The 22,981-nt window shown below is 52.6% G+C and overlaps 3 protein-coding genes and 1 non-coding gene across 9 annotated transcripts in view; all 4 read left to right on the top strand.

Annotated features, from left to right (window-relative positions):
* The window catches only part of PRPF8 (pre-mRNA processing factor 8), a 29,368-nt gene extending 21,599 nt beyond the window's left edge, over positions 1-7,769 (top strand). For both annotated transcript variants that reach the window (XM_038548477.1, XM_038548476.1), the window contains 11 exons: positions 186-423; positions 555-683; positions 2,402-2,515; positions 2,599-2,772; positions 3,041-3,234; positions 3,968-4,207; positions 4,305-4,446; positions 6,563-6,703; positions 6,845-6,984; positions 7,086-7,288; positions 7,432-7,769. In XM_038548477.1, the coding sequence (XP_038404405.1) occupies positions 186-423; positions 555-683; positions 2,402-2,515; positions 2,599-2,772; positions 3,041-3,234; positions 3,968-4,207; positions 4,305-4,446; positions 6,563-6,703; positions 6,845-6,984; positions 7,086-7,288; positions 7,432-7,586 (1,870 nt within the window). In that variant the 3' untranslated portion in view covers positions 7,587-7,769. The remainder of the gene's footprint in view (positions 1-185; positions 424-554; positions 684-2,401; positions 2,516-2,598; positions 2,773-3,040; positions 3,235-3,967; positions 4,208-4,304; positions 4,447-6,562; positions 6,704-6,844; positions 6,985-7,085; positions 7,289-7,431) is intronic.
* On the top strand, positions 4,957-5,063 carry LOC119873547. Its single transcript, XR_005365045.1, has one exon. It is a non-coding gene; the product is annotated as a U6 spliceosomal RNA (small nuclear RNA).
* A 724-nt stretch (positions 7,770-8,493) lies between the features above and the next one.
* On the top strand, positions 8,494-12,328 carry RILP (Rab interacting lysosomal protein). Of its 3 annotated transcripts, none has more exons than XR_005364761.1 (8): positions 8,494-9,001; positions 9,076-9,169; positions 9,253-9,359; positions 9,460-9,693; positions 10,168-10,313; positions 10,685-10,807; positions 11,441-11,579; positions 11,841-12,328. XR_005364761.1 is itself a non-coding variant. In XM_038548474.1 (8 exons), the coding sequence occupies exons 1-8, from the start codon at positions 8,774-8,776 to the stop codon at positions 11,980-11,982; spliced, it is 1,158 nt and encodes a 385-aa protein (XP_038404402.1). In that variant the 5' UTR covers positions 8,503-8,773; the 3' UTR covers positions 11,983-12,328. The 3 variants fall into 3 exon arrangements, 2 of the variants coding, with proteins under 2 accessions (XP_038404403.1, XP_038404402.1); XM_038548474.1 differs by having other exon boundaries at positions 8,503-9,001; positions 11,496-11,579; XM_038548475.1 differs by lacking the exon at positions 11,441-11,579 and having other exon boundaries at positions 8,496-9,001.
* Positions 12,329-12,345: 17 nt separating this feature from the next.
* On the top strand, positions 12,346-22,981 carry SCARF1 (scavenger receptor class F member 1). Of its 3 annotated transcripts, none has more exons than XM_038548472.1 (11): positions 12,346-12,881; positions 13,198-13,259; positions 13,518-13,619; positions 14,666-15,191; positions 16,876-17,094; positions 17,495-17,623; positions 18,403-18,506; positions 18,981-19,101; positions 20,562-20,683; positions 20,828-20,911; positions 21,584-22,981. In XM_038548472.1, the coding sequence occupies exons 1-11, from the start codon at positions 12,475-12,477 to the stop codon at positions 22,444-22,446; spliced, it is 2,739 nt and encodes a 912-aa protein (XP_038404400.1). In that variant the 5' UTR covers positions 12,346-12,474; the 3' UTR covers positions 22,447-22,981. The 3 variants fall into 3 exon arrangements, with proteins under 3 accessions (XP_038404400.1, XP_038404399.1, XP_038404401.1); XM_038548471.1 differs by having other exon boundaries at positions 20,768-20,911; XM_038548473.1 differs by having other exon boundaries at positions 20,805-20,911; positions 21,584-21,697.

Below are 22,981 nucleotides of genomic sequence, written 5' to 3'. Positions count from 1 at the left end.
GTTTACCTAAAGGGCGGCCCTTTCTTTTTCTGGGTCATTGATTTTTTTCTTCCTTGCCTCTGTATACATGAGCAGACACTTGTCTGCCTGGCCAACAGTCTTATTTCTCTGTTGAGTTCCAGTTTGCCTTTTTCCTGTGGCTGCCACCCAAGTCTTTACTTTTCTCATCTCTTCTATTCTCATAGTGCCTATGGAAACTGGTTCCCGGGCAGCAAGCCTCTCATACAGCAGGCCATGGCCAAAATCATGAAGGCAAACCCTGCCTTGTATGTGTTACGTGAACGGATCCGCAAGGGGCTGCAGCTCTATTCATCTGAGCCCACTGAGCCCTATCTGTCCTCTCAGAATTATGGGGAGCTCTTCTCCAACCAGATTATCTGGTTTGTGGATGATACTAATGTCTACAGAGTGACTATCCATAAGGTGAGAATTAGAAGCAGTATAGGAATGTGGGGCTCTATATATGCCTATCGGAGGTGCTAAGGCAAATGTATATGGTGTAAAGGCAGGATGGTATTGTCTAGGCTGTGCTAACTGATGTAATCATTGTTTAGACCTTTGAAGGGAACTTGACGACCAAACCCATCAATGGGGCCATCTTCATCTTCAATCCACGCACAGGGCAGCTGTTCCTCAAGATAATCCACACATCCGTGTGGGCTGGACAGAAGCGTTTGGGGCAGGTGAGCCGGTTAAAGGATAGAGCAGCTGTAGAACCTTTTTCTTAAAAAAAAAAGAACCTTTTTCTACCCCCTTTTCTACCTTCTACTACCCCTTTTTCTTTTGGGGGAGGGAGTTGTGTGTGTGTGAGAGACAGCTAGTGGAGGGGGGGCATCCTTCTGTTTCTCTCTGAGAGGTAAGGGTATCTCACTTGAACCTTTTCCCTGAATTCTTTAACTTGGGAAGTATCTTCTGTTGGAGGCCAAGCAATGTGTGAGGTCTTTTCATTACCTACATTTGGTCTCTGTTTCTTGACTCTATTCTTTTAAAAACAAAAACAAAACTATTCATGAGGGGACACACAGAAGCAGAGACACAGGCAGAGGGAGAAGCAGGCTCCCTGCAGAAGCTCAATGTGGAACCTGATCCCGGGACCCCAGGATCATGCCCTGAGTCAAAGGCAGACACTCAACTGCTGAGCCATCCAGGCCCCCCCAACTCTCCTTTATCTTTAACCTATCTTGAATAAGACTGCCAAAAGTCATCTTTTTATAGATTTTTACTTATTTATTTATGAGAGAGAGAGAGAATCAGAGATATAAGCAGAAAGAGGAGCAGACTCCATGCAGGGAGCCTGATGTGGGACTTGATCCCATGACTCCAGGATCATGCCCTGGGCCAAAGGCAGATACTCAACTGCTGAGCCACCCGGGTGTCCCAAAAATCATCTTTTTAAAGAGAACAAATGTTCTTAAAACATTACTTTTACCACATTTTTAGCTCTAAGCCTTTGGTAGCCCTTCTTGCTGGATTAACTCTTCTTTGGCTTCCTAGACACATGATATCTGGGTGGGCTATAACTTCTTCAACCACAGTTTCTCTTCCTTTCAAACCTACTTCCTGGGCACCTGGGTGGCTTAGTTGTTGAATGTCTGCCTTCAGCTGCCATCCCAGGTTCCTGGGATCAAGCCCTGCATCAAGCTCCCTGCTCAGCAGAGAGGTTGCTTCTCTTTCTGCACTCCCCCCGCACCATGCTGTCTCTTGCATATGTGTGCACTTTCTCTCTCTCAAGCAAATTAATTAATTAAAAACAAAAAACCCCAGCCTGTTTTCTCTTGCAACCAATCCAGGATCCTATTTTCCCCAAACTCTGATGTTCATTTCCGCTTCTGTGGCTTTGCTTATATGTTTTCTTTCTAGAATGAACTCTCCTGTTTACTCCGTTAATCATAGTCTTACTCATCCCTTAAGACCGATTTCTTTGTGCATTGGGACACCTGGGTGGCTTGGTTGGTTTAGCATCCAGCTCTTGATTTTGGCTCGGGTCATGGGATTGAGCCCCCATGTTAGGTTCTGTGCTCAACTTGGAGTCTGTTTGAGAGTCTCTCCTCCTTTTGCCCCTTGCCCCAGTGGTGTGCTTTGTCGCTTGCTCTTTAAATAAAGTTTTCCTGTTTCTTTGTGCAGCTGTTTATGACCTTTAGTCTTAATTTGTTTTGTCCCTGACATATGTAATCAAATAGCAGTTTGTGGTACAGCTTGATTGAGTTTTATTTGACCAACTAGGTTGAAAAACCCTTTAGGGCAAGGCAGTTTGACATTTTGCATCTCTAAAGTACCCAACATTCAATAGCAGTGTGCAGCAGAAACCTGGGTTGATTATTTCAAGACTAGGATCTTTGTTCACTTTGACCTGGGATAGTAGAAATTCAATTTCCATTTCATCCCCTCTTGCTTTTTTTAGCTGGCTAAGTGGAAGACAGCTGAGGAAGTGGCTGCCCTGATCCGATCTCTGCCTGTAGAGGAGCAGCCCAAGCAGATCATTGTTACTAGGAAGGGCATGCTGGACCCATTGGAGGTGAGAGGTGGATGAGGTAGAAGAAAGAAGGGCTGAGACCTGCAGGCTCTTTTTTAAATTTTGGACTTGATATCCTATTTCAGGTGCACTTGCTGGACTTCCCCAATATTGTGATCAAAGGATCAGAGCTCCAACTACCTTTCCAGGCTTGTCTCAAGGTGGAAAAGTTTGGAGACCTCATCCTTAAAGCCACTGAACCCCAGATGGTTCTCTTTAATCTCTATGATGACTGGCTCAAGACTATCTCATCTTACACGGTATGAAATCCCCTAACAAAGAGGGTCACTCTAAGAGAGGTGGTTTTGGGGCCACGAGACAATCCTGTGCCTTCCTTACCTTTTACTCAGGTTCCCTAATGAGGCCATTTTCACATCTTTAACCTGTGGATAACAATTCTATGCTCTGCATGTAAAGTTGACTGGGAGAGTGGTTGAAATCCATTCCTGGGTTCCCTGAAAGGAAATCAAGGAAGGACATCTAGTGGCTGACCTCCCCCCCCCCCCCCGCTGCCATACCTTTTCTCAGGCTTTCTCCCGTCTCATCCTGATTTTGCGTGCTCTTCATGTTAACAATGACCGAGCAAAGGTGATCCTGAAGCCAGACAAGACTACCATTACAGAACCACACCACATCTGGCCCACTCTGACTGACGAGGAGTGGATCAAGGTGGAGGTGCAGCTCAAAGATCTTATCTTGGCCGACTATGGCAAGAAAAACAAGTGAGCAGTGGTGGTGGGGAGACAGATGGAAAATCCTAAAAGGGTGAAATGAATCTTTTAGTATATGGTTTCTGGGGTTTTGGGAAACATGTGGGTTCAGAAATTTTTCAAGGTATTGTCCTAAAGATGCCTATAGAAAAGAGGTAGGCAGTGTCTTCAAATAATGCAGAAAATGTCTGTTTTAGGGCTTTAGTCTGATTCTAGGACATTTTCCCATGTTGCCATTTTGAGCAGGGCATTTCTTTACTGTCCATACATTACAGGAAGTTTTAATATCCCAGATCCCCAGGTACCACTGCTAATAGCACAGACACACCTCTTCTTCCCTTTCCCTGTCATTGTGGCAACCAAAAATAAAAGTGTCCATAGATTTCCAGATAACCCTAGGGTGACAGACAATATTAGCTGTAATTGAGAACGAGTTCTAAAGGTTTCTATTTTTAAGAATTGTCCTAGAAACCAGGGCACTTTTTATCAAAGAAAGGAGGAAGGTATGGCTACTGAGCAGGTTTGAGCATGGCTGAAAGCTGTACATGCACAGAGCCATCCTGGGCTGTGATAAATCTTAGCAGTATCAGTACATCTCCACCTCATACTTCTTTTACAAGTGCCACTTGAGATGTGTCTGGGGTAAGGGCATTGGGTCCCCTGTCCTACCAAGTTACATTCTGTCACTTGGACAAAATTGACCAAGGGGAGGGATCTTGTGGTATTATCCTTGCTTTCCCCACAGCGTCAATGTGGCATCACTGACACAGTCAGAAATTCGAGACATCATCTTGGGTATGGAGATCTCGGCACCATCACAGCAGCGGCAGCAGATAGCAGAGATTGAGAAGCAGACCAAGGAACAGTCACAGCTGACAGCAACGCAGACTCGCACTGTCAACAAGCATGGCGATGAGATCATTACTTCTACCACCAGCAACTATGAGACCCAGACTTTCTCGTCTAAGACTGAATGGAGGGTTAGGTACTCTAAGGAATGAGAGGGATAGGGATGGCAAAACCTATTGATGCTACCTGACATTGTAGGCCTCAGAAGTGCTGACATTCCCCACCGTTTTTAGGGCCATCTCTGCTGCCAACCTTCACCTAAGGACCAATCATATCTACGTGTCCTCTGATGACATCAAGGAGACCGGTTATACCTATATCCTTCCTAAGAATGTGCTTAAGAAGTTTATTTGCATATCTGACCTTCGGGCCCAAGTGAGTAAGTGTGTTTAATTAGGCCATAATGTGTGCCCAACATTTTATTTGCCTAAAGCTCACCTAAGATTGCCTAGAACTTGAGGTGCTGGTTTCAGGATTTATGCATGAATAAGTATATAAGAATAGCTGAAACAGCAAGAAGGATTTTGGCTCCCACCAAATATTAAAACGTTATAAAGCTGTGGCAATTAAGAAAATGGTGTATTGGCCCACAATTGATTGGAAGACGATAGCGTATAGTCAGAAACAGATTCATGTGGCTATGATAAATGTGTAACAGGTCTGTAGGATTAAGGATGTGTTAATGATACTGAAACAATCAGAACCCTACCTCACAACACTTAAAAAATAAAATGCACATAAAGATGTGCATGTAAAACAAAACACTAAGCTGTAGAGTATTAGAAGAAAATAGCTAATTACCTTAGTTTTGGGGTGGTCTTCTTAAGACACAAAACATTAAATTATAATCAATAACTTGTGTGAGACAAAGACATACTAAAAACAGTGCTCGCTTCGGCAGCACATATACTAAAATTGGAATGATCAGGAGAAGATTAGCATGGCCCCTGCGCAAGAATGACACGTAAACTTGTGAAGCGTTCCATATTAAAAAAAAAAAAAAAAAAGACATACCAAAAACAGGAAGAAAATATTTGCATAATTCTAAGATAAGATGGGTAGAACCTAGAATAGGGAATTTGCAGAAGTTCATTAAAAAAAAAAAAAAGATAGGGACACCTGGGTGGGTCAACGGTTGGGTGTCTGCCTTTGGCTCAAGGCATGATCCCAGATTCTGGGATGGAGTCCCACATCCGGCTCCTTGCATGGAGCCTACTTCTCCCTCTGCCTGGATCTCTGCCTCTCTTTCTCATGAATAAATAAATAAAATCTTTAAATAAATAAAGATAGGCAGAATAGGCAAAGAACTGGAAGGTAGTTTAGAAAAGGAACTGCAGGGCAGCTTGGGTGGCTCAGCGATTTAGAGCCTGCTTTCAGCCCAGAGCATGATCTTAGGGACCTGGGATTGAGTCCCACGTTGGGCTCCCTGCATGGAGCCTGCTTCTCCCTCTGCCTCTCTCTCTGTGTCTGTGTCTGTCTCATGAATAAATAGATAAAATCTGTTTATTATTTATTCTCATGAATAAATAAAATCTTTAAAAAGAAAAGGAACTATAGATGGGAAATACAATTGGGAAAAGAGGCTTAGCTTTATGGGTAATCAGATAATTCATACTGTATAAAACACCCAATTTGTGGTCTCGGGTTGGTGAATTTGAAAAGATTGTTAATATTCTCTGTGCATGATTTTATAGGAACACAGATCCTTCTACTTTGTTGATGGCAGTGTAAAGTTTAAAATACCACCTAGTGGTGGATTTAAAGATGTGTTCAGCTTGTGAAAATTCAGGAACCATGTGTTGGTATGCTTATTTATTTATGGACTCTATACTTAATCAACTGAGGAGGGGCTCCTGGGTGGCTCAGTCGGTTAAGCGTCTGCCTTGGGTCATGATCACAGGGTCCTGGCATCAAGCTCCACATTGGGTTCTCTGCTCAGTGGGGAACTTCTGTCTCCCTCTGCCACTCCCTTTCTTAGGCTCTCTTGCTCACTCTCTCTCAAATTAAAAAAAAATCAACCTCCAAAAAAAAAAATAAATAAATAAATAAAAAATAAAAAAAATCAACCAGGGAATGTGAGCAATGCAGATTCCTGGACCCCACTCAAGATTCTGATGTGGGAAGTCAGAGATGAGGTCCATGTTCAGCAATTTTTTTTTTAAGATTTTATTTATTTATTCATGAGAGACAGAGAGAGAGGCAGAGACCCAGGCAGAGGGAGAAGCAGGCTCCACGCAGGGAGCCCAACATGGGACTTCATCCTGGGTCTCCAGGATCATGCCCTGGGCCGAAGGCGGCACTAAACCGCTGAGCCACCCGGGCTGCCCATGTTTAGCATTTTGAAAAAGCACAGCAGGTGATTCTGATGCAAGAGATTCTGACCACATTCTGGCCTATTCTTTGTGAGGAAGGGAATTGAAACACAGGGCTGGCAGCCCAGAGATAGAGTGGTACTAAGAATCCTTTTGGTTCTTAACCCTCTTGTTTCTAGATTGCAGGATACCTGTATGGAGTGAGTCCACCAGATAACCCCCAGGTGAAGGAGATCCGCTGCATTGTGATGGTACCACAGTGGGGCACTCACCAAACCGTGCACCTGCCTGGCCAGCTGCCCCAGCACGAGTACCTCAAGGTCAGCAGGGGTGTGGGAGAATGGGGGCTTTCTTCTGCTGAAATGGGGGGAGGAAGGCAGCCATGTTAATTTTCATGGAGGTGATTCTTGTCTGCAGATGGGGATGGGGCTCCAGATAGTTTTCACCTCTCTTGCCTATAGGAGATGGAACCCTTAGGATGGATCCACACTCAGCCCAACGAGTCCCCCCAGCTATCACCCCAAGATGTCACCACTCATGCTAAGATCATGGCTGATAACCCATCCTGGGATGGTGAGAAGACCATTATCATCACCTGCAGGTAGCTTTGGGCCTCCTTGGTTGGAAGTATGGTGGGGCAGGCATGGCAGTACAGGGCCTAGAATGGTGGCCTGAGCAGACTCTGTCTTCATCTTCTTTCAGCTTCACACCAGGCTCCTGCACATTGACAGCCTATAAGCTGACCCCCAGTGGCTATGAATGGGGTCGCCAGAACACAGATAAGGGCAACAATCCCAAGGGCTATCTACCCTCACATTACGAGAGGGTCCAGATGCTGCTGTCAGATCGCTTCCTTGGCTTTTTTATGGTCCCTGCCCAGTCCTCATGGAACTACAATTTTATGGGTAAGTTGAGGAGCACAGGGAATTGGGACTGGGGTTAGGCCATCACCCTTGGCACTTGGGCCTTGGTTCCAAGATGGCCCAAGGGCCCAGGCTGGGTGAGGCAGGTGCATCTGCTTAACACTGGCCCTTTCTTCTAACCCTAGGTGTCCGGCATGATCCCAACATGAAGTATGAGCTGCAGCTGGCAAATCCTAAAGAGTTCTACCACGAGGTGCACAGACCTTCCCACTTCCTCAACTTCGCTCTCTTGCAAGAGGGTGAGGTCTACTCTGCGGACCGAGAAGACCTCTATGCCTAGTTGTTTCCTCACCTCCCCCTTCTTCACACTCCCCAAGACTGGAGCCTTTTACAAAACCCCAAAAAGAAGCTGGTGACATTCAGCAGCTTGGTTCCTTTTCTCCCTGTTTGTGCTTCTTGTAATTGATCTCTCGTGGCATGTAGTCCTGAGCAAAATGTAATAATAAATTTTGTATAAATAGGAGTTTTTGAGGTTGTTTTTTTCCTCCTGAGCTCAAATTCTGGGTGTAGGGATGGCAGGAGGCTGGCCTTGTTCACAGCAAGATGCTGGCCTTGGTCTTTTTTAAAAAAAAATTTATTTTTTATTTTTTTTTATTCATGAGCAATAGAGAGAGACACAGGCAGAGGGAGAGGCAGGCTCCATGCAGGAAGCCTGACATGGGACTCGATCCCAGGTCTTGAGGATCACACCCTGGGCTGCAGGCAGCCGTGTTAAACCCCTGTGCCACCGAGGCTGTGGCCTCGGTCTTAAAGTGGCATGAGGCCCCTCCCTACTCGGGGGCTGTGGATCAAGAAACTTGTAGATTCAAGGAATAGAGGTGGGGTTGGGTTTTAACACCCTTACTGCCTTGACCACGTCTGCCTACTTCCCTTAAAAATATTTGCAAACTATCACTCTTTTCAGCCTCCTTTGGAGCAGTTGCTGCCATTTTCTGAGTCTAGAAGCTTGTGAATTTTTCCCGACAGCTGTGGTGCCCAGCATAGCCCCTTAGGCTTTGTGTCACTGGTGGTTGGGAAAACAGGCACTTGGCTGGACAGATGGCTGTCCCTGGCAGAGGCCTGACAGCCCTCCTACCTCTCACCTCTTGCCTGTGGTGTTTGGCAGCCAAGTTGGGCCTCATGACTCCAGAGACAGGGGTGGAGCCTGGATTGCGCGCTGTGGGGAGGGATTGACAAAAGTGACCACTTAGAGCCGTGAACCTCAACCTCTTGGACGCCTGGCTGGAAGTCGGCAGCCTTGCTTCCTGTGACCTTGGGGCTCAAACAGGACAGAGCCCAGGGGGCCCAGTGCACAACCGCCTTCAAGCCTTTACCTTTTTTCTTCATTGCTCCTCCTCTGTCGCTTCTTCCCCGCCCCCCACTGCCCGAAACTGCTTCCTGGGCCGGAACTGTTTGGCTTTTTCCTGCCCCAATTAGGGCTGTGGGTGGGGGTAGGGAGGTTGGCGTGGCCTTTAACTTTCTGGGGACATGGAGCCCAGGAAGGCGGTACCTGGGGTGCACAGCTGCGGGCCTCGGGTGGCCGCGGGGTCAGGGACGGCGGCGGAGCTCGTGTACCATCTAGCGGGGGCCCTGGGCACGGAGCTGAAGGAGCTGGCGCGCCGCTTCGGGCCGGAGGCGGCGGCCGGGCTGGTGCCGCTGGTGGTGCGGGCGCTGGAGCTCCTGGAAAAGGCCGCCGTAGGGCCGGACCCAGACTCAGTGAGTCGCCGCCCTTTCCCCTGGCCACCCGCAGGGCTGGCGGGAGCCTCGCCCTCACAGCCTGGACTCCCCAGCTGCAGGTGTCAGCGCAGCAGGCCGAAGTGGAGCTGCGGCGGCTGCGGGAGGAGAACGAGCGCCTCCGCAGAGAGCTGCGCTCCGGCCCACAGGGTGAGTGCGGGCACCGCCAGGGGGCGGGGCGGGCGGCTCCGGGCCTCCTCCCCAGGCCGCTGCTAAGAACGCCCCTTCCTCAGAGGAGCGGGCTCTCCTGAGGCAGCTCAAGGAGGTGACCGACCGCCAGCGGGACGAGCTCCGGGCGCACAACCGAGATCTGCTCCAACGCAGCCAGGAGACCGAGGCGGTGAGGGCGGGGCGGGGCGGGGCGGGGCGATGGGCGTGAGCGGGGCTCTCCACCCGGCCCACCGACGCCCCGCCTACCTCCTCTTTGACTCCGCCCCCAGCTGCAGGAGCAGCTGCAGCGCCTCCTGCTGGTGAACGCGGAGCTGCGCCACAAGCTGGCAGCGGTGCAGACCCAGCTGCGCTCCGCGAGGGACCGCGAGGGAGAGCGGGAGCTACCGCACCAGGGGGCGGTGGAGCCGGCGCGGGACCGTGCCGGGGGGGCCGGGGACGCACAGAGGCGGAGGTCCGAGCGGGCAACCGCCGACGCTGGAGCTCCGGGGACCCCTGAGGACCAGGTGAGTGCCCATGGCAGTCCTCACAGGTCTGGCACTTGGGCACTCGGGCTGGGTTTGTCGTCCTGCCTAGCGGGTCCATCAGGAAGTTGGTAGGTGGGGGATCCCTGGGTGGCTCAGCGGTTTAGCGCCTGCCTTTGGCCCAGGGCGCGATCCTGGAGTCCCGGGATCGAGTCCCACGTCGGGCTCCCGGCATGGAGCCTGCTTCTCCCTCCTCCTGTGTCTCTATCATAATATCATAAATAAATAAATCTTAAAAAAAAAAAAAAAAGAAGTTGGTAGGTGGCACACGAGTGCGCGTCTCCAGCCGGTCCCTGCTCCCACGCTGGCCAGAGCACCGGGCTGTCGTCATCTGTCGCAGCTCCCTTACCTCCCCAAGTCTCCCGGCCAGTCGCTCCCTCTAGCATTCCTGTGATGGCCCGGGGAAAGGGGGGCGCCGGCAGAGGCACCCCTCTGACCCAGCCTGTCCCTCTGCAGGCGGCTGCCCTGCAGCAGCCAGGGCGCCCTTCCGAGGCAGGACAGTGCAGCTTCAGTCGAGAGGAGCTCGAGCAGATCCTTCAGGAGCGGAATGAGCTCAAAGCCAACGTGTTCCTGCTGAAGGAGGAGTTGGCCTACTTCCAGCGGTGAGGGCGGTAGGCAGGGGCTGGGAAGCTCAGGGGCTCCACTCACACTTGTCCTGGGCCTCACATCACCAGCTCCGTTCCTTAGTTCACTGATCTACCCATCATGATATATGGCAGGTGCTGTGCTGGACACTGGGAAGACATGAGTCACACAGCCCCTGCCTTCCTGGAACTTCTTCCAAATGGGGTAGGAGGTAGTAAAAAACACAGCAGCTGTGAAAGATTCCTAGGGGCATCACCTAAGCTAAGTCTGAGGGATGTCAGCAAGGCAGAACATTTCAGAAAAGGAGAATGTCAGGCACAGGTACTTGGGATGAAACCTACTGCTGGCATTCCTGCTGCTTACTCTGCCTCTTTTCCTCCTCGGGTAGGGAGCTACTCACAGATCACCGGGTCCCTGGGCTTCTCCTTGAAGCCATGAAGGTGGCTGTCAAGAAGCAGCGGAAGAAGATCAAGGCCAAGATGTTAGGGATCCCAGAGGAAGCAGAGAGCAGGTAAGTCCCTGCCTCCATTCCCACTGAGCCAACCCCTTCTCACTCTTTCCGCTGAGCCTAATGCTTCAGCCTGGTCATGCTCTAACCCATCTTAATCACCCCTTGGGCCTACCACCTTAGCTTCATAAATTCCTGAGCCTGTCACCTAGCCTAGTCCCTTCTTAAACCTGCTTACCTGGCCTGGTCACCCCTGCACCTGCTGTCCAGCCTGTCCTGCTGAGCCTACCACTCTGGCCTGGTCACTCCCTGAGCCTGCCACTCTGGCCTGGTCACCCCCCCCCCCCCCCCGAGCCTGCTGTCCAACCTGCACCCTTCTCTCTGGATTGCACTGTTCCCACTTGCCATGCTCACTATACATTCTGCTGAAAAAATCTGGTAACACTGCTTTTCCACATTAATTTTTCACTTTCCTGTCTTGGCTGGATCTGTTTGTTTTCAAAGGGTTAAGACTTTAATTATAGCCATGTCAGAGCCTGCTCTGAGGCTATAAAATAAAAGCCTCAAGATGTCCTTCATCTCCCTAGCACCTCCTTCTCTCCAGCCTTGGGGGTCCCATAGTCACTCTATCATCCCTTGGCTGTTCCTGGGTACTATGCAGAGGTCTGAACATAGTTAGATTCCTGTTGTCCCCAGGGCCTTGATGAACAATCCCCACATCTCCTCTCTTCTCTTCTCTTCTCTGCCTCAGTGAAGATGAAGACAGCTCATGGCTCCTGCCGTCTGGCAATAAGGGGGCCCACCCTCCACCCACTGAATCCAGAATCCAGCGTTTGTATGTTGGGGGAAGAGGAAGGGTGAGGGAGGGGCCCCATCTTTGTTCTTTTCCCCTTTCCTGTTCCACTGACATCTTGCTGTCCTGAGCTATAATCATGCCACTCCCTCCATTGGCCCTGGCTCCTTGGCCTCCTCAATACCTCATGCTGCCCTTTCTTCCTATTGTATCCCCTTTTCTCACCACTCCCTGCCCTGAGCCCATATCCTTGACCTCTCTGGCATCCAAGTTCAAAGTACCTCTTGGTTCTCTCCCTGCCAGCTTTGGCCTGTCCTATCAGGGTGAAACAGAGGCCCCTGAAGCCCAGACCAGCACGGTGCCCAGTGAGCTAAGGGGAGAAGAGGAGGCTCTACAGGAACTCCATATGCGGCCTGTGGGCAGCTCTACAGTCCTCAATTCCTGACTGGCTCTGCTCTGCACTTGATGAACAGCTTTCTCTGGGGGTCTCAGCAGCCCCAGAGACCTGACTTTGGAATCTGGCTATGGGTGGATGTGTGGCCTCAAATGAAGACAGGGCTCCTTCCTTCTCAGCCTTCCCCAGGCTCTTTCCCAGTTCTGGCCTGAGCCAGGGCATGATGAAGAGCTCAGCCTTCCCTGTATCTCTGTGCCAAGCCTCAGGGGCCAGATAAAAGTGCTTCCTCTTGGAATCTCAGTTTTCTTATCCATAAAATAGAGCTACCTACCTCCCAAGGGTGTGTGAGCATGACCTGAGCTAATATAATAAAGTAGCTGCCCATGATACCCAGAAACTGTCCCATGTCTGTGTGTTACTGGTCTGCTCCTACCTGGCTCTGCCAGGACCAAGGGCAGGCTGAGGTTTCCTCACAGGGTCTTGTTGGTTGTTAGTGGGTGGGGAGCTTCTCCTGCTAGGGCCTCACTTGGGTAATATGACCTAATGGAAAGACGTGGCTCCCACTCTCACCCTGTACTTTTGCCTGTCCCCAGTATCCTGGGACATCTTCCTGCCCCCTCCAGACTGAGACCAGCCCCTACAGCCCCCACTCTGCCTTCACCACAGCTTTCCTTTTCATCTGGTGTCTGGTCTTCCCAGCACCCACCTACCCGCCCTTTTAGGGAGGTGCCGCATGGCAGCCCGCCCCCTTCACACTGGTTTCCTCAGGAAAGGCCTTGGAAGGAAGCAGGGAGGGGGGATGGGAGCCGTGGGGGCCAGACTAACAGGAGCCCTCTCGCTGGACTGGCCGCCATGGGACTGAGGCTGCTCCCACTGTTGCTGCTCTGGACACAGGGGACCCAAGGGTCCAAGCTGGACCCCAATGGACAACATGTCTGCATGGCCAGCAGGTGGGTCTTTGTGGGAATCTGATGTGAGGGTGGTAGGTGAACTGGTGTTGAGGCATTGCATGGAAGAAGGACATGAGGGAAGAGGTCATGGGGCTGAAGGGAAGGGGGCTTGGGGACAGCCTGGAGGGTGGTGGGTAGTCCAGGCAGAAAGTGGGAGGGCCCGGGAAGGAAAGGGAAGGGATTAGGGACACCAGGGCTGTGACTCTCGGCTAGACCTGCCTGATGGGGCTGAGGCAGCCTCCCACATCTCAGCCAGAGACAGTGATCTACCTACAGAGCCAGTCTGTCCCCCAGCTGACCCCTCTCTGTCCCACAGCCCCTCTGCTGAGCTCCAGTGCTGCCCAGGCTGGAGGCAGAAAGATCAAGAATGCACTATCCGTGAGTAGCCAGAACGGATACGGATCCCCACCCGAGAAGAAAAGAGGACATAGCCCAGTGACCCTTTCTTCCTCCCGTCCTGGGGCCTATTTCCCCTCCTGAGACCTAGAGCTAGAGTCCATCCTGACACACACACACCCCCAGCCCTGAGGGAATGGCTCTTGAGGGGGCAGAGGACTGGGAGCCAGTGAGAGGGGCAGAGTGTTCACCTGTTGGGCCATGCCACTGTCTTTTCCACCTGGGTGGGATGTTTTTCAGCCATATGTGAGGGGCCAGATGCCTGCCAGGAAGATGAAGTATGTGTGAAACCGGGCCTCTGTCGATGCAAACCTGGATTCTTCGGGGCCCAATGCAACTCCCGTGAGTCCTGAGTTTCACCTGGAGGATGATGTTGCTAGGCAGAACCTGGGAGCCAGGGAGGCAAAGCGGGTAGAAATGTGATCTCAGAACAGCAGGGCCAGAATCCCTCCAAGCTTCACTGAGGAAATTGAGGCCCAGAGTCCGGAAGTGAGGCATTGCCCGAAGATGGCCTGAGTCATCTGGTTTTTGCCCATATCCACAAAGCCCTCCCCAGGATTTCAGTTTTGTGACTTTCAGGTCATGTTCAACTTCTCAAAAAAGATACTGGTGATCCTTGTTTTTTTTTTTTTTTTTTTAATTTTTTTATTTATTTATGATAGTCACAGAGAGAGAAAGAGAGAGAGGCAGAGACATAGGCAGAGGAAGAAGCAGGCTCCATGCACCGGGAGCCCGACGTGGGATTCGATCCCGGGTCTCCAGGATCACGCCCTGGGCCAAAGGCAGGCTCCAAACCTCTGCGCCACCCAGGGATCCCTGGTGATCCTTGTTAATTGCAAAATGGACACATTCTCAGGCTCCGGCTCCCTCAGGTGCACTTTATACATGCCTGGAGGGTGGAAGGAGACCCCTCTCTGGTACAAAAAGGGGCATGGGAAAGGATTTGGTGGGCAGGGTGGCCAGAGAGCAGGAATCAGGGCTGAAAGGGGACACTAGGGGCCTATGTGGCTTCCCTTGTGAACCTCACGGTCAGCATCCAGGCCGGGGTGGACACTCAGGATGCTCAGTTCACCTCCAGTGGGGTGGGTTGGGGATGGGGGAGGGAGGATGGGCATGAAGGCGAGGAAGGGGCATGGATGAAACCCTACTTCTGTGTGACTCTGGGCAGAGCTTCTCCCACTCAGCCACTTGAAGAGTATGAAGTAGGAAGCTGGGCTGCTGCAAAGGGTTTTTGTAGTTTGGAGTCTGAGGCAGGAAGTGGGCTGTGCCCCAGGAGGTTAGGTTGCCAGATGTTCAAGGGGCCGTCTGAGGCTCTTGGGGGTGGGCCTGGCGCCCCCCTTTCTTGTGAGCCCACCGACCTCCTTCCCCACCTCACCCCACCCCCGCAGGCTGCCCGGGCCAGTACTGGGGCCCCGACTGCCGTGAGATCTGTGCCTGCCACCCCCATGGCCAGTGCGAGCCGGCCACGGGCGTGTGTCACTGCCAAGCGGACCGCTGGGGCGGCCGTTGCGAGTTCGCGTGCACCTGCGGCCCCCACGGGCGCTGCGACCCCGCGACGGGCGCGTGCCGCTGCGAGCCCGGCTGGTGGTCGCCCACCTGCCGCCGTCCGTGCCAGTGCAACCCTGCGGCGGCGCGCTGCGATCAGACCGACGGCTCCTGCCGCTGCGAGCCGGGCTGGTGGGGCCGCCGCTGCAGCTTCCGCTGCGCCTGCCACGGCTCGCCGTGCGCGCAGGAGAGCGGCCGCTGCGCCTGCCGGCCCGGCTGGTGGGGCCCCGAGTGCCGGCTGCCGTGCGAGTGCGTGCGTGGCCGCTGCAGCGCCGCCTCCGGCCAGTGCGCCTGCCCGCCCGGCTACCGCGGCGCCCGCTGCGAGCTGCCCTGCCGCGCCGGCAGCTACGGGCCTCACTGCCGCGACAGGTGAGCGGGGATGCGGTGGGGGAGGGGAGGGGAGGCTACGGGGACGGGCGGCGGGGGCGGGGGCGCAGGGAGGGCGGGGCGCGGCGCTCTACGCAGGGACTGACGCGGACGGGACGAAAGCGGGGAAAGACCCGGGATGCTCTAGGGTCAGCCCCGCCCAGCCCTTCGTCCGGTCACTGTGATCAGACGGTAGTAGTGCCAGCAGCTGTACTTAGATAAAAGATGAACCCCGTGACAGACGATGGCAGGGTCCCTTTACAACTTAGTACCTTGCAGACTTTGGCCGCCCCACCCACAATAAAAAATCCGTTTTCGGGGCGTCTGCAGGCTCAGTAGGTAGAGCTTGCAGCTTCTGATCGCGAGGGTTGTGAGTTCCAGCCCTGCGTGGGGCGTTGGGCACGGCGTTTACTTAAAAACAACTGAAAACAACACAACATGGGACTCCCGGGTGGCTCAGTGGTTGAGCGTCTGCCTTTGGCTCAGGACATGATCCCAGATTCCTGGGATCGAGTCCCACGTCGGGCTTCTTGCATGCAGCCTCCTTCTCTTCCCTCTGCCTATGTCTCTGCCTCTCTTTCTGTGTCTCTCATGGATAAATAAATAAAATCTGAGAAAAAAAAAAAAAAAGGAAAAGTTCCTAGCAGAGGAGATCCTAAGAGTTTTTGTCACAAAGAAAAAAAACCATTTTCCCCCTTTTTTGTACCTGTATGAGATGAGGGATGTTAACTAAAGTTACCGTGGTAATCACTTCACAATATATGTAAGTCAAGTCATTATGCTGTACACTTAAAGTTACACAGTGCACTATGGCAGTTACATCCCAAAAAAACCTGGAGAAAACTTTTCTTTTTAAAGATTTTATGTATTTATTGAGAGAGTGAACAAGGGCTGGAGCCAAGGGGAGGAGCAGAGAGAGAAGGAAAACCAGACTCCCAGCTGAGCTGGGAGCCCAACAGGGGGCTTAATCCCAGGACCCTGGGTTCATGACCTGAGCTGAAGGCAGACGCTTAACCAACTAAGCCACCCAGGTGCCCTGAAAACATTTTTTAAACATAAGATAAACTTGAAATTATAGTGTTGGAAACAGGCGTGTTTTAAATTTTTTTAAGATTTTATTTATTTATTCATGAGAATACACACACAGAGAGAGAGGCAGAGACACAGGCAGAGGGAGAAGCAGGCTCCCCATGGGAGCCTGACGTGAGACTGGATCCTGGGTCTCCAAGATCACGCCCTGGGCTGAAGGTGGCGCTAAACCACTGAGGCACCTGAGCTGCCCGCATGTTTTAATTTTTAAGCATTTTCATGTTATGGGATAGGAGATACACTGAGTCCCAATCATGCTAGACCTCAGAGATAGCATGGATAGGAGGGTTGAGAGGAGAAAAAGGGTAAGAGGGAACACTGAAGAGAAGGTTGGCCAAGCTAACTTGGCTGTTCTGGGAGCTCTTGGTGACCCTGGAACCCTGGGAAGGCTGGGTCCTGGAATGGGAAGTTAGAAGGAGAGGGCTGGAATCCTACAGAAATTATCTGTCCAGGCTTATTGTTGTACAATACGGGGAAACTGAGGCTCAAACCTGCCTGAGTGCCTCAAACCTGGATGTTCTCCAATGTCCCTGGAGGCCTGGGTGGATACTTCTTCCATCCACTCTACAGTGCTTGCATGAACTCCTTCTCTCCCCAGCTGTGGCCACTGCAAGCAGAAGGAGCCATGCTCTGCAGACACAGGCAGCTGTGAGTCCTGCGAGCCAGGCTGGAATGGGACCCAGTGCCATCAGCCCTGCCCACCTGGCACCTTTGGCGAGAACTGCCGGCAGCAGTGCCCCCACTGCCAGCGTGGGGAGGCCTGTCAGCCAGACACTGGGCACTGCTGGCGTTGTGATCCTGGGTGGCTGGGGCCCAGGTGAGAGGGCTGGCTTTGTCAGGGTGGGGTGCACCTTCCTTCAGGATCCTCATTCCAGCTACACCCTCTGGAATAGCTGGCCCCTCCCCCAACACACACATTCACAGCCTTGGGGGCCTGGCTCCTGGTGAAGACTGAGGGGAGAGACATGGTGCTGATGAGGCTTCTTCCCCACTTGGGTGTCCTACTCTCTTCTCCCTCTAGGGATCTGTAGTCTGCCAATCTTAGTTTTGGCCCCGGTTTAAGGCCCTGTTTACACCTGAGCTTCACTGCTGAGGAGTAGACAGTTGGGGCCCTGAGACCAGAAGCATGGAGGAAGTTGGGTAGGACCCTTCTGGGGGGGCTCTGCCCTGCCAGGCCTGGCCTGGCCTGCCGAAAACCGAGTCTCACCTCACCTCAGGTGTGAAGACCCCTGCCCGATTGGCACCTTTGGGGAGGGCTGTAGCTCTACCTGCCCCACCTGTGTTCAGGGGTCCTGTGATGCTGTGACTGGGGAGTGTGTCTGCAACACTGGCTACTGGGGACCCAGGTGAGGACTGGGGCCCTGACAGGGAGATGGGGCCTGGGTAAGGCCTCTGTCCAGTCTGTTTCCTGAATTTCTCTTCCTGGGCTTCTCCACCTCCCAGATACCCACCCAGCATACTCATAACTGTGAAGTTATTCCTTCTATTGTGAGGTCTGCACCTTCCAAACTAGGGTCAGAGTGATGCTTAATCTAAAAGGCCTGGCTTCCTAACTAGGTGGGGGAAGTTATTTAGGGGAAGGACTGCAGCTCCATTGTTGTTTCTCTGAGGTCTTTAGGTGGTCAAACATAATCAAGGTCAATGTCTCCAACGTCAGGTTTCCTATCTCTAGGACAGAATGGAAGAGACCTCATTTTATGGAGGAGAGGACTGAAGCCCAGAGTATGGGGCAAAGCTGGTCTCAGACCTCCAGACCTGGAAGACTTTTCTCTGGATGCCATAGGCATCTTGCTTATTTCACGTTAATGCTAGATATGCTTGGGATAAGGATCATGAGAGGTGGATCTTGCCCGAAGAGTATACTCTGGGGGACTGGGGGCCAAGGGGCAGCTTGTGGGTGGGCTCTCCGGATGATGGGCTTAGGGGCTAGGGGATTCTCCCTAACACTGCCAGGGATACTAAGAATGTGGCTCAGTGGTCAGAGGAGTCTGGTTGAGCATCATCCAGGGGAGTCTGTATGGCAGGGGGTGGGGATCAGGGCCCAGAAATTTACCTTCTCCTGGCCCCTGCCCACCTCTATCTCCTCTCACTGAGCCTTCAGCCTGTATCTCTTGTCACCACATAGCTGCAACACTTCATGCCCATCTGGCTTCTATGGCAACAACTGTTCTATTCCTTGTGAATGCCCAGAGGGACCCTGCAATTCTGTCTCTGGGACCTGCCAGCTGGGTAAGGTGGAAAGGAGGGTGCAGGGTGTAGTAACCAGGGCCCTTTATATGGCTTCAGGGATATATCATTTGCCAGGGAGGCTGGGTTCACTTTGGAGACATTCCCTATGCCTGAAATATGTATGGGTGCTTTGGGGAACCCCTGAAGGTATGACAGCCCCTGCCTCCTGAGAAATCAGGCTAGATCCAGGAAATGAGCAAATAACTGTCATGCCTGATAGAGGGGATGTGTATTAGGAGCGACAATAGGGAGCAAGGGCTTGTGGAACAGGCCAGGGACCATCAGCAGGGAGGGTACCTTGGGGAGAGGGCCTCTGGGCTGAGTCCAGCCTACATCTCTCAGAAAAAGGGGAGGGCCCTACAGGGAAGGGCCTGGGGAAGATTCTGGGGAGGAGGTAACTTAGAGCTGGAGATGAGACCTGTTGTATGGAAGACAGAAGGCCCTGAATATTTGTCCATCCCCCACTCTCCCTAGGGCCTCATGGTCAGGATGCCACCCTCATCGCAGGCATCCTTGTGCCTCTGCTGCTGCTCCTCCTGGGCATCATCTTCTGTGCCTGCTGCTGCTGGGCTGCCCGGTTGGACCCCAAGGACAGGTGAACTCTGGCTTGTCCCTTCCCCACCCCCAGCTCAGGCCACAGGATGGGGGCAGGCTGGCATCCAGGTTCCTTTTAGGGGTGGGGAAGGGCTGGTCTCATCATACACTTAAGTCAGAGGTAATGAGGTAGTTGGCAGTGGCCGTGACCTGGAGACACCAAGTCAGCTGCCTGCCTTCCTTGGAAGCCTTCCATAGGCGAGTTTCCACCTTGCATGAGCGTGAGCAGTGGGCACTGGGTGCCAAGCTGGTGAAACTCAAACCTGTAGCACATGGCTGAGGGTATATTAACAGGGGCCAGAGGAGGAAGGTGTGGGAGGGAGGCAGAAGTAGCAGGGCAGCTCTGGGCAGAGAGGGGAAGAGACCAGGCCTCCAACCCCCCCATCTCCCGAAAGGAGGGTGATGTAAAAGTCTGAGCAGTGGTTTAGCAGAGATGGTGGCTTTCTGAGAAAAGGAGATAATAGGAAGGATTAGAGCGGCCTGTGGGGGTATGGGGGCCTGCTGCAGGAGAATATTGCTTCCATGGAGCTTTGTTCCTTTACAAAATCTCTTCACATTTCTTGGTTCCTTGGAGATCTGCAGCAGCTAGGAGGTTTGGTTCCAAGCAGGAGTATGGGGACAGGAGGATTAGCATTTTCAATTCACAGAGGAGGATGTGGAGGCCTGAGGTGACCCCGCCTGACCCTGGCACATCACAGAGCCCATGCTGTTTTTTTGGATTCTCTCTGTGGTGCTCTCTTATTAGTTCATGCACTAATCCTTGAGCATCCTCCTCTGTGCTATGGGATATTCACAGATGACAGACCTACTAGCCCCTCCCTGGGGCACGGAGCCTGGGGGTGGGGGTAAGGACAGGCTTCTTGGAGGTGGTGGCCCTTCCAGAAATGTAGCTGCACTGGGACTCAGTGGTGGGTAATAACACAAAGCTGCATCTTGGGGAACCCCATCAGGTGCCTGGCATTCCAAAGAAAGGTCTGATAGATAGGAGGTGTCCCCACTTGACAAATGAGGAAACTGAGGCCCAGAGAGGTGAAGCCTGGACCAGACTGGCTACCCAGGTCTATTTGAATTTTTTTTTTTTAAGATTTTATTTATTTATTCATGAGAGACACACACAGAGAAAGGCAGAGACACAGGCAGAGGGAGAAGCAGTCTCCATGCAAGGAGCCCGATGCGGGACTTGATCCTGGGTCTCTAGGATCATGCCCTGGGCCAAAGGCAGGCACTACACCGCTGAGCCACCCAGGGATCCCCTCTATTTGAATTTTGAATTCAATTCAGTGCCCTCTGTGCCAGGCCTAAATCTCACACTCAATAGTTTGGATTTTACTCTGTAGTCAAAGGGAAGCACAGAAGTAGGCAGTCACTCTGTCACACTGCCTCTCTCACATTAACCCCAGGACCGGGAGGGTCCTGGTCCTGCTAGTGGTCACCTGTACTGACTACCCCATGTGCCCTCAGGCCAGCAAGTGACAGAGCTGCTATGTCCAGGATGAAGCTGCAGGTCTGGGGAGCACTGAGCAGCCTTGGCTCGGCGTTGCCCTGTGGTTCCTTTGGCAGCCACAAGCTTCCCTGGGTGACAGGTCAGTGTGGACGCTGCAGGTCCGGGGCTGGGACGGGGCAGGGTCTTCCACGGAGCCCCACGTCTGACCTGGAGCCCTCTGCAGTCTCACACCACGACCCGGAGATCCCCTTCAACCACAGCTTCATTGAGCCGCCCTCTGCAGGCTGGGCCTCAGACGACTCCTTCTCTTCTGATCCTGAGTCTGGAGAGGACGAGAGCCCTGCCTACTGCATGCCACCCCAAGAAGGTAGCCCTCCAGTAGCCCGCTCGTCCCAAGCAGCCCTGCCCACTACCATTTCTTTATTCATTCAGCAAATGTGTATCAAGTGCACATTCCAGTGCAGGTTAAATTCCCAGCTGTGGGATATGAGAAGGAACAAGACAGACTTCTGTCCTCGCCAAGCTTGGTGTCTGGTGGGTGGTCATCAGGCATGTGTAGGATGGAGTGATATAGGGTTTGATGGGGAACATACAAATCAGGGCTCATCATTCAGCCATGTCAGGGGTGGTTAGGGTCAGGGAAGATGTCTCAATGCTCGTGATTTTGGAGTTGAGTCTAGCAGAATCAGTAGGAGTTAGTTAACCAAGTGACAGTTAAGGAGGGGTGGGAATGGTGGTGTTCCAGGAAGAAGAAACAATGCACGCAGAAGCCCAAAGGTGAGAGGGACAAGACTGTGTGGCACTGAAAGAGTTTTCAGCTTGATTACAGTGTGGTATTAGTTCAAAGTGGGAAGGAGTGGTGAGAAAAGTGTGTACAAGGAGTAGTGTCTATGCGAATAGGCCCTTTCCCTGCCTCTGTACCCTCACCTTCTTCCTTGCCCTATGGATGAGGCTTCCCAGAAGATGCTAAACTGAGTAAACAGGATGAATCGGGGTGGCCAGCCCAGCTCTGGCCAAGTCCTTCTGTCTCCTCTGCCAGGGATGGTCACTGTGGCCCACGGAGAGTTTCCAGAGGCCAGCCTGCCTGAAGGTCCCGTCCCTCCTCCTGAGGACGCCTCCACACCATTTCCCATCCCGCGGACTTCCAGCCTAGCACGGGCCAAGCGGCCATCAGTCTCCTTTGCCGAAGGCACGAAGTTTGCACCACAGAGTCGCCGAAGCTCAGGGGAGATCTCCAGTCCTCTCCGAAAGCCCAAGCGGCTCCCCCGGGGGGCCCAGCTGGGTCCTGAAAGCCAGGAGGCTGAGGAGTCCATGGGCTCAGAGAAAGCAGAAATGGATGAGACCCTTCCTGGTGCTGCCAGCCCCAGGGATTCAGCCACTGGCCGCCGCCGCCTCCCCACGCTTGGTGGCTGGACAGTGGCTGAGCGAGTGGAAGCCATTGAGGGCAGTGTCCTGGAGGGCTCAGGCTCCGTGACCACGATCTATATGTTGGCAGGGACACCCCAGTTATCTGAGGGACCTGTCCGGTCTGTTCTCCGACGTTTTGGTAGCTTCCAGAAAGGCCAGGCAGAGCCCAAGGTCAAGAGTGCCATTCCTAAGCCTCCACGCCGGGCCCTTAGTCGAAATAAGGGCAGCCCCGGGCTGGCCTCTGGCTCTGCCATTCAGAGTCCCAGCTTAGCCCCGAATGATGAGCTCACTAGGCCCTTGGAGTCTGCTGGAACTGGGCCAGAGGAAGTGGCCAGGGGGCTAGGGGATGGCAGCAAGAGCTCAGGGAGGGCCCAGGAGCTGGCCCCTGAGGGTGGCTCCCAAGAGCAGGATCCCCAGAAGCTGGCGGATGAGGAAGGGCAGGAGGAACCCCAGTATGAGAATGTTGCACCCATCTCTGGGCCACCAGCACCCTGAGAACCTAAATTTGGGGAGTGGGAAGTATATGGATGGAGGGTAGGCATCTGAACTGCCCCTGGATCAGATCGTGTTTTGTTGGAAAAATATCTCAGGGCCAGGAAAGACATACTGGAGCCTCTGCCCTTTGATAGGGAACTGTCAGAGTGGAGGCCAGTTGGCTCTGGGCCCTGGCAGTGCTCTGGGAGAGGTCTGGGAGGCCTGGGCAGAGACCCCACAGGGCAGGGTCAGGAAGGGGAAAAAGGTGACTGCAGGGACTTTTTCTCTGTTGTTCTGGACTCTTTGGGCTCAAAGCCTATTCTTTTCTTCATTGGCAAAACATTTTTCTGAAATGGGAAACAACCTAAATGTTTGATGATAAAAGATCGGTTAAAGAAAGATTGCTTATGATAGGTTCCTAAACAGCCACGAAAAATCATATTGTGTAAGAGTGTTTAATACGGGAAATATGGGAGACTGTTAAAAAAAAAATATGGGAGACTGTTTATGCTATCATGGGAAGTGTAAAAAATAAGATTTCTTTTTATAAATTTCA

This window comes from Canis lupus, chromosome 9, assembly GCF_011100685.1.
Source record: "Canis lupus familiaris isolate Mischka breed German Shepherd chromosome 9, alternate assembly UU_Cfam_GSD_1.0, whole genome shotgun sequence".
Taxonomy (NCBI): Eukaryota; Metazoa; Chordata; class Mammalia; order Carnivora; family Canidae; genus Canis; species Canis lupus.
Note: the sequence above shows the minus strand (reverse complement) of the source record. Positions and strands in the feature narration are given on the sequence as shown.

Bases quoted from the DNA above. Each gene is read 5' to 3' on its own strand.
- SCARF1 (XM_038548471.1), top strand. From the start codon at position 12,475: ATGGAAAGACGTGGCTCCCACTCTCACCCTGTACTTTTGCCTGTCCCC. The intron at 13,260-13,517 runs GTGAGTAGCCAG...GATGTTTTTCAG, and splicing joins AGATCAAGAATGCACTATCC to CCATATGTGAGGGGCCAGAT. The intron at 19,102-20,561 runs GTGAACTCTGGC...ATGTGCCCTCAG, and splicing joins CGGTTGGACCCCAAGGACAG to GCCAGCAAGTGACAGAGCTG.
- RILP (XM_038548474.1), top strand. From the start codon at position 8,774: ATGGAGCCCAGGAAGGCGGTACCTGGGGTGCACAGCTGCGGGCCTCGG. The intron at 9,002-9,075 runs GTGAGTCGCCGC...TGGACTCCCCAG, and splicing joins TAGGGCCGGACCCAGACTCA to CTGCAGGTGTCAGCGCAGCA. The intron at 9,360-9,459 runs GTGAGGGCGGGG...CTCCGCCCCCAG, and splicing joins GCAGCCAGGAGACCGAGGCG to CTGCAGGAGCAGCTGCAGCG.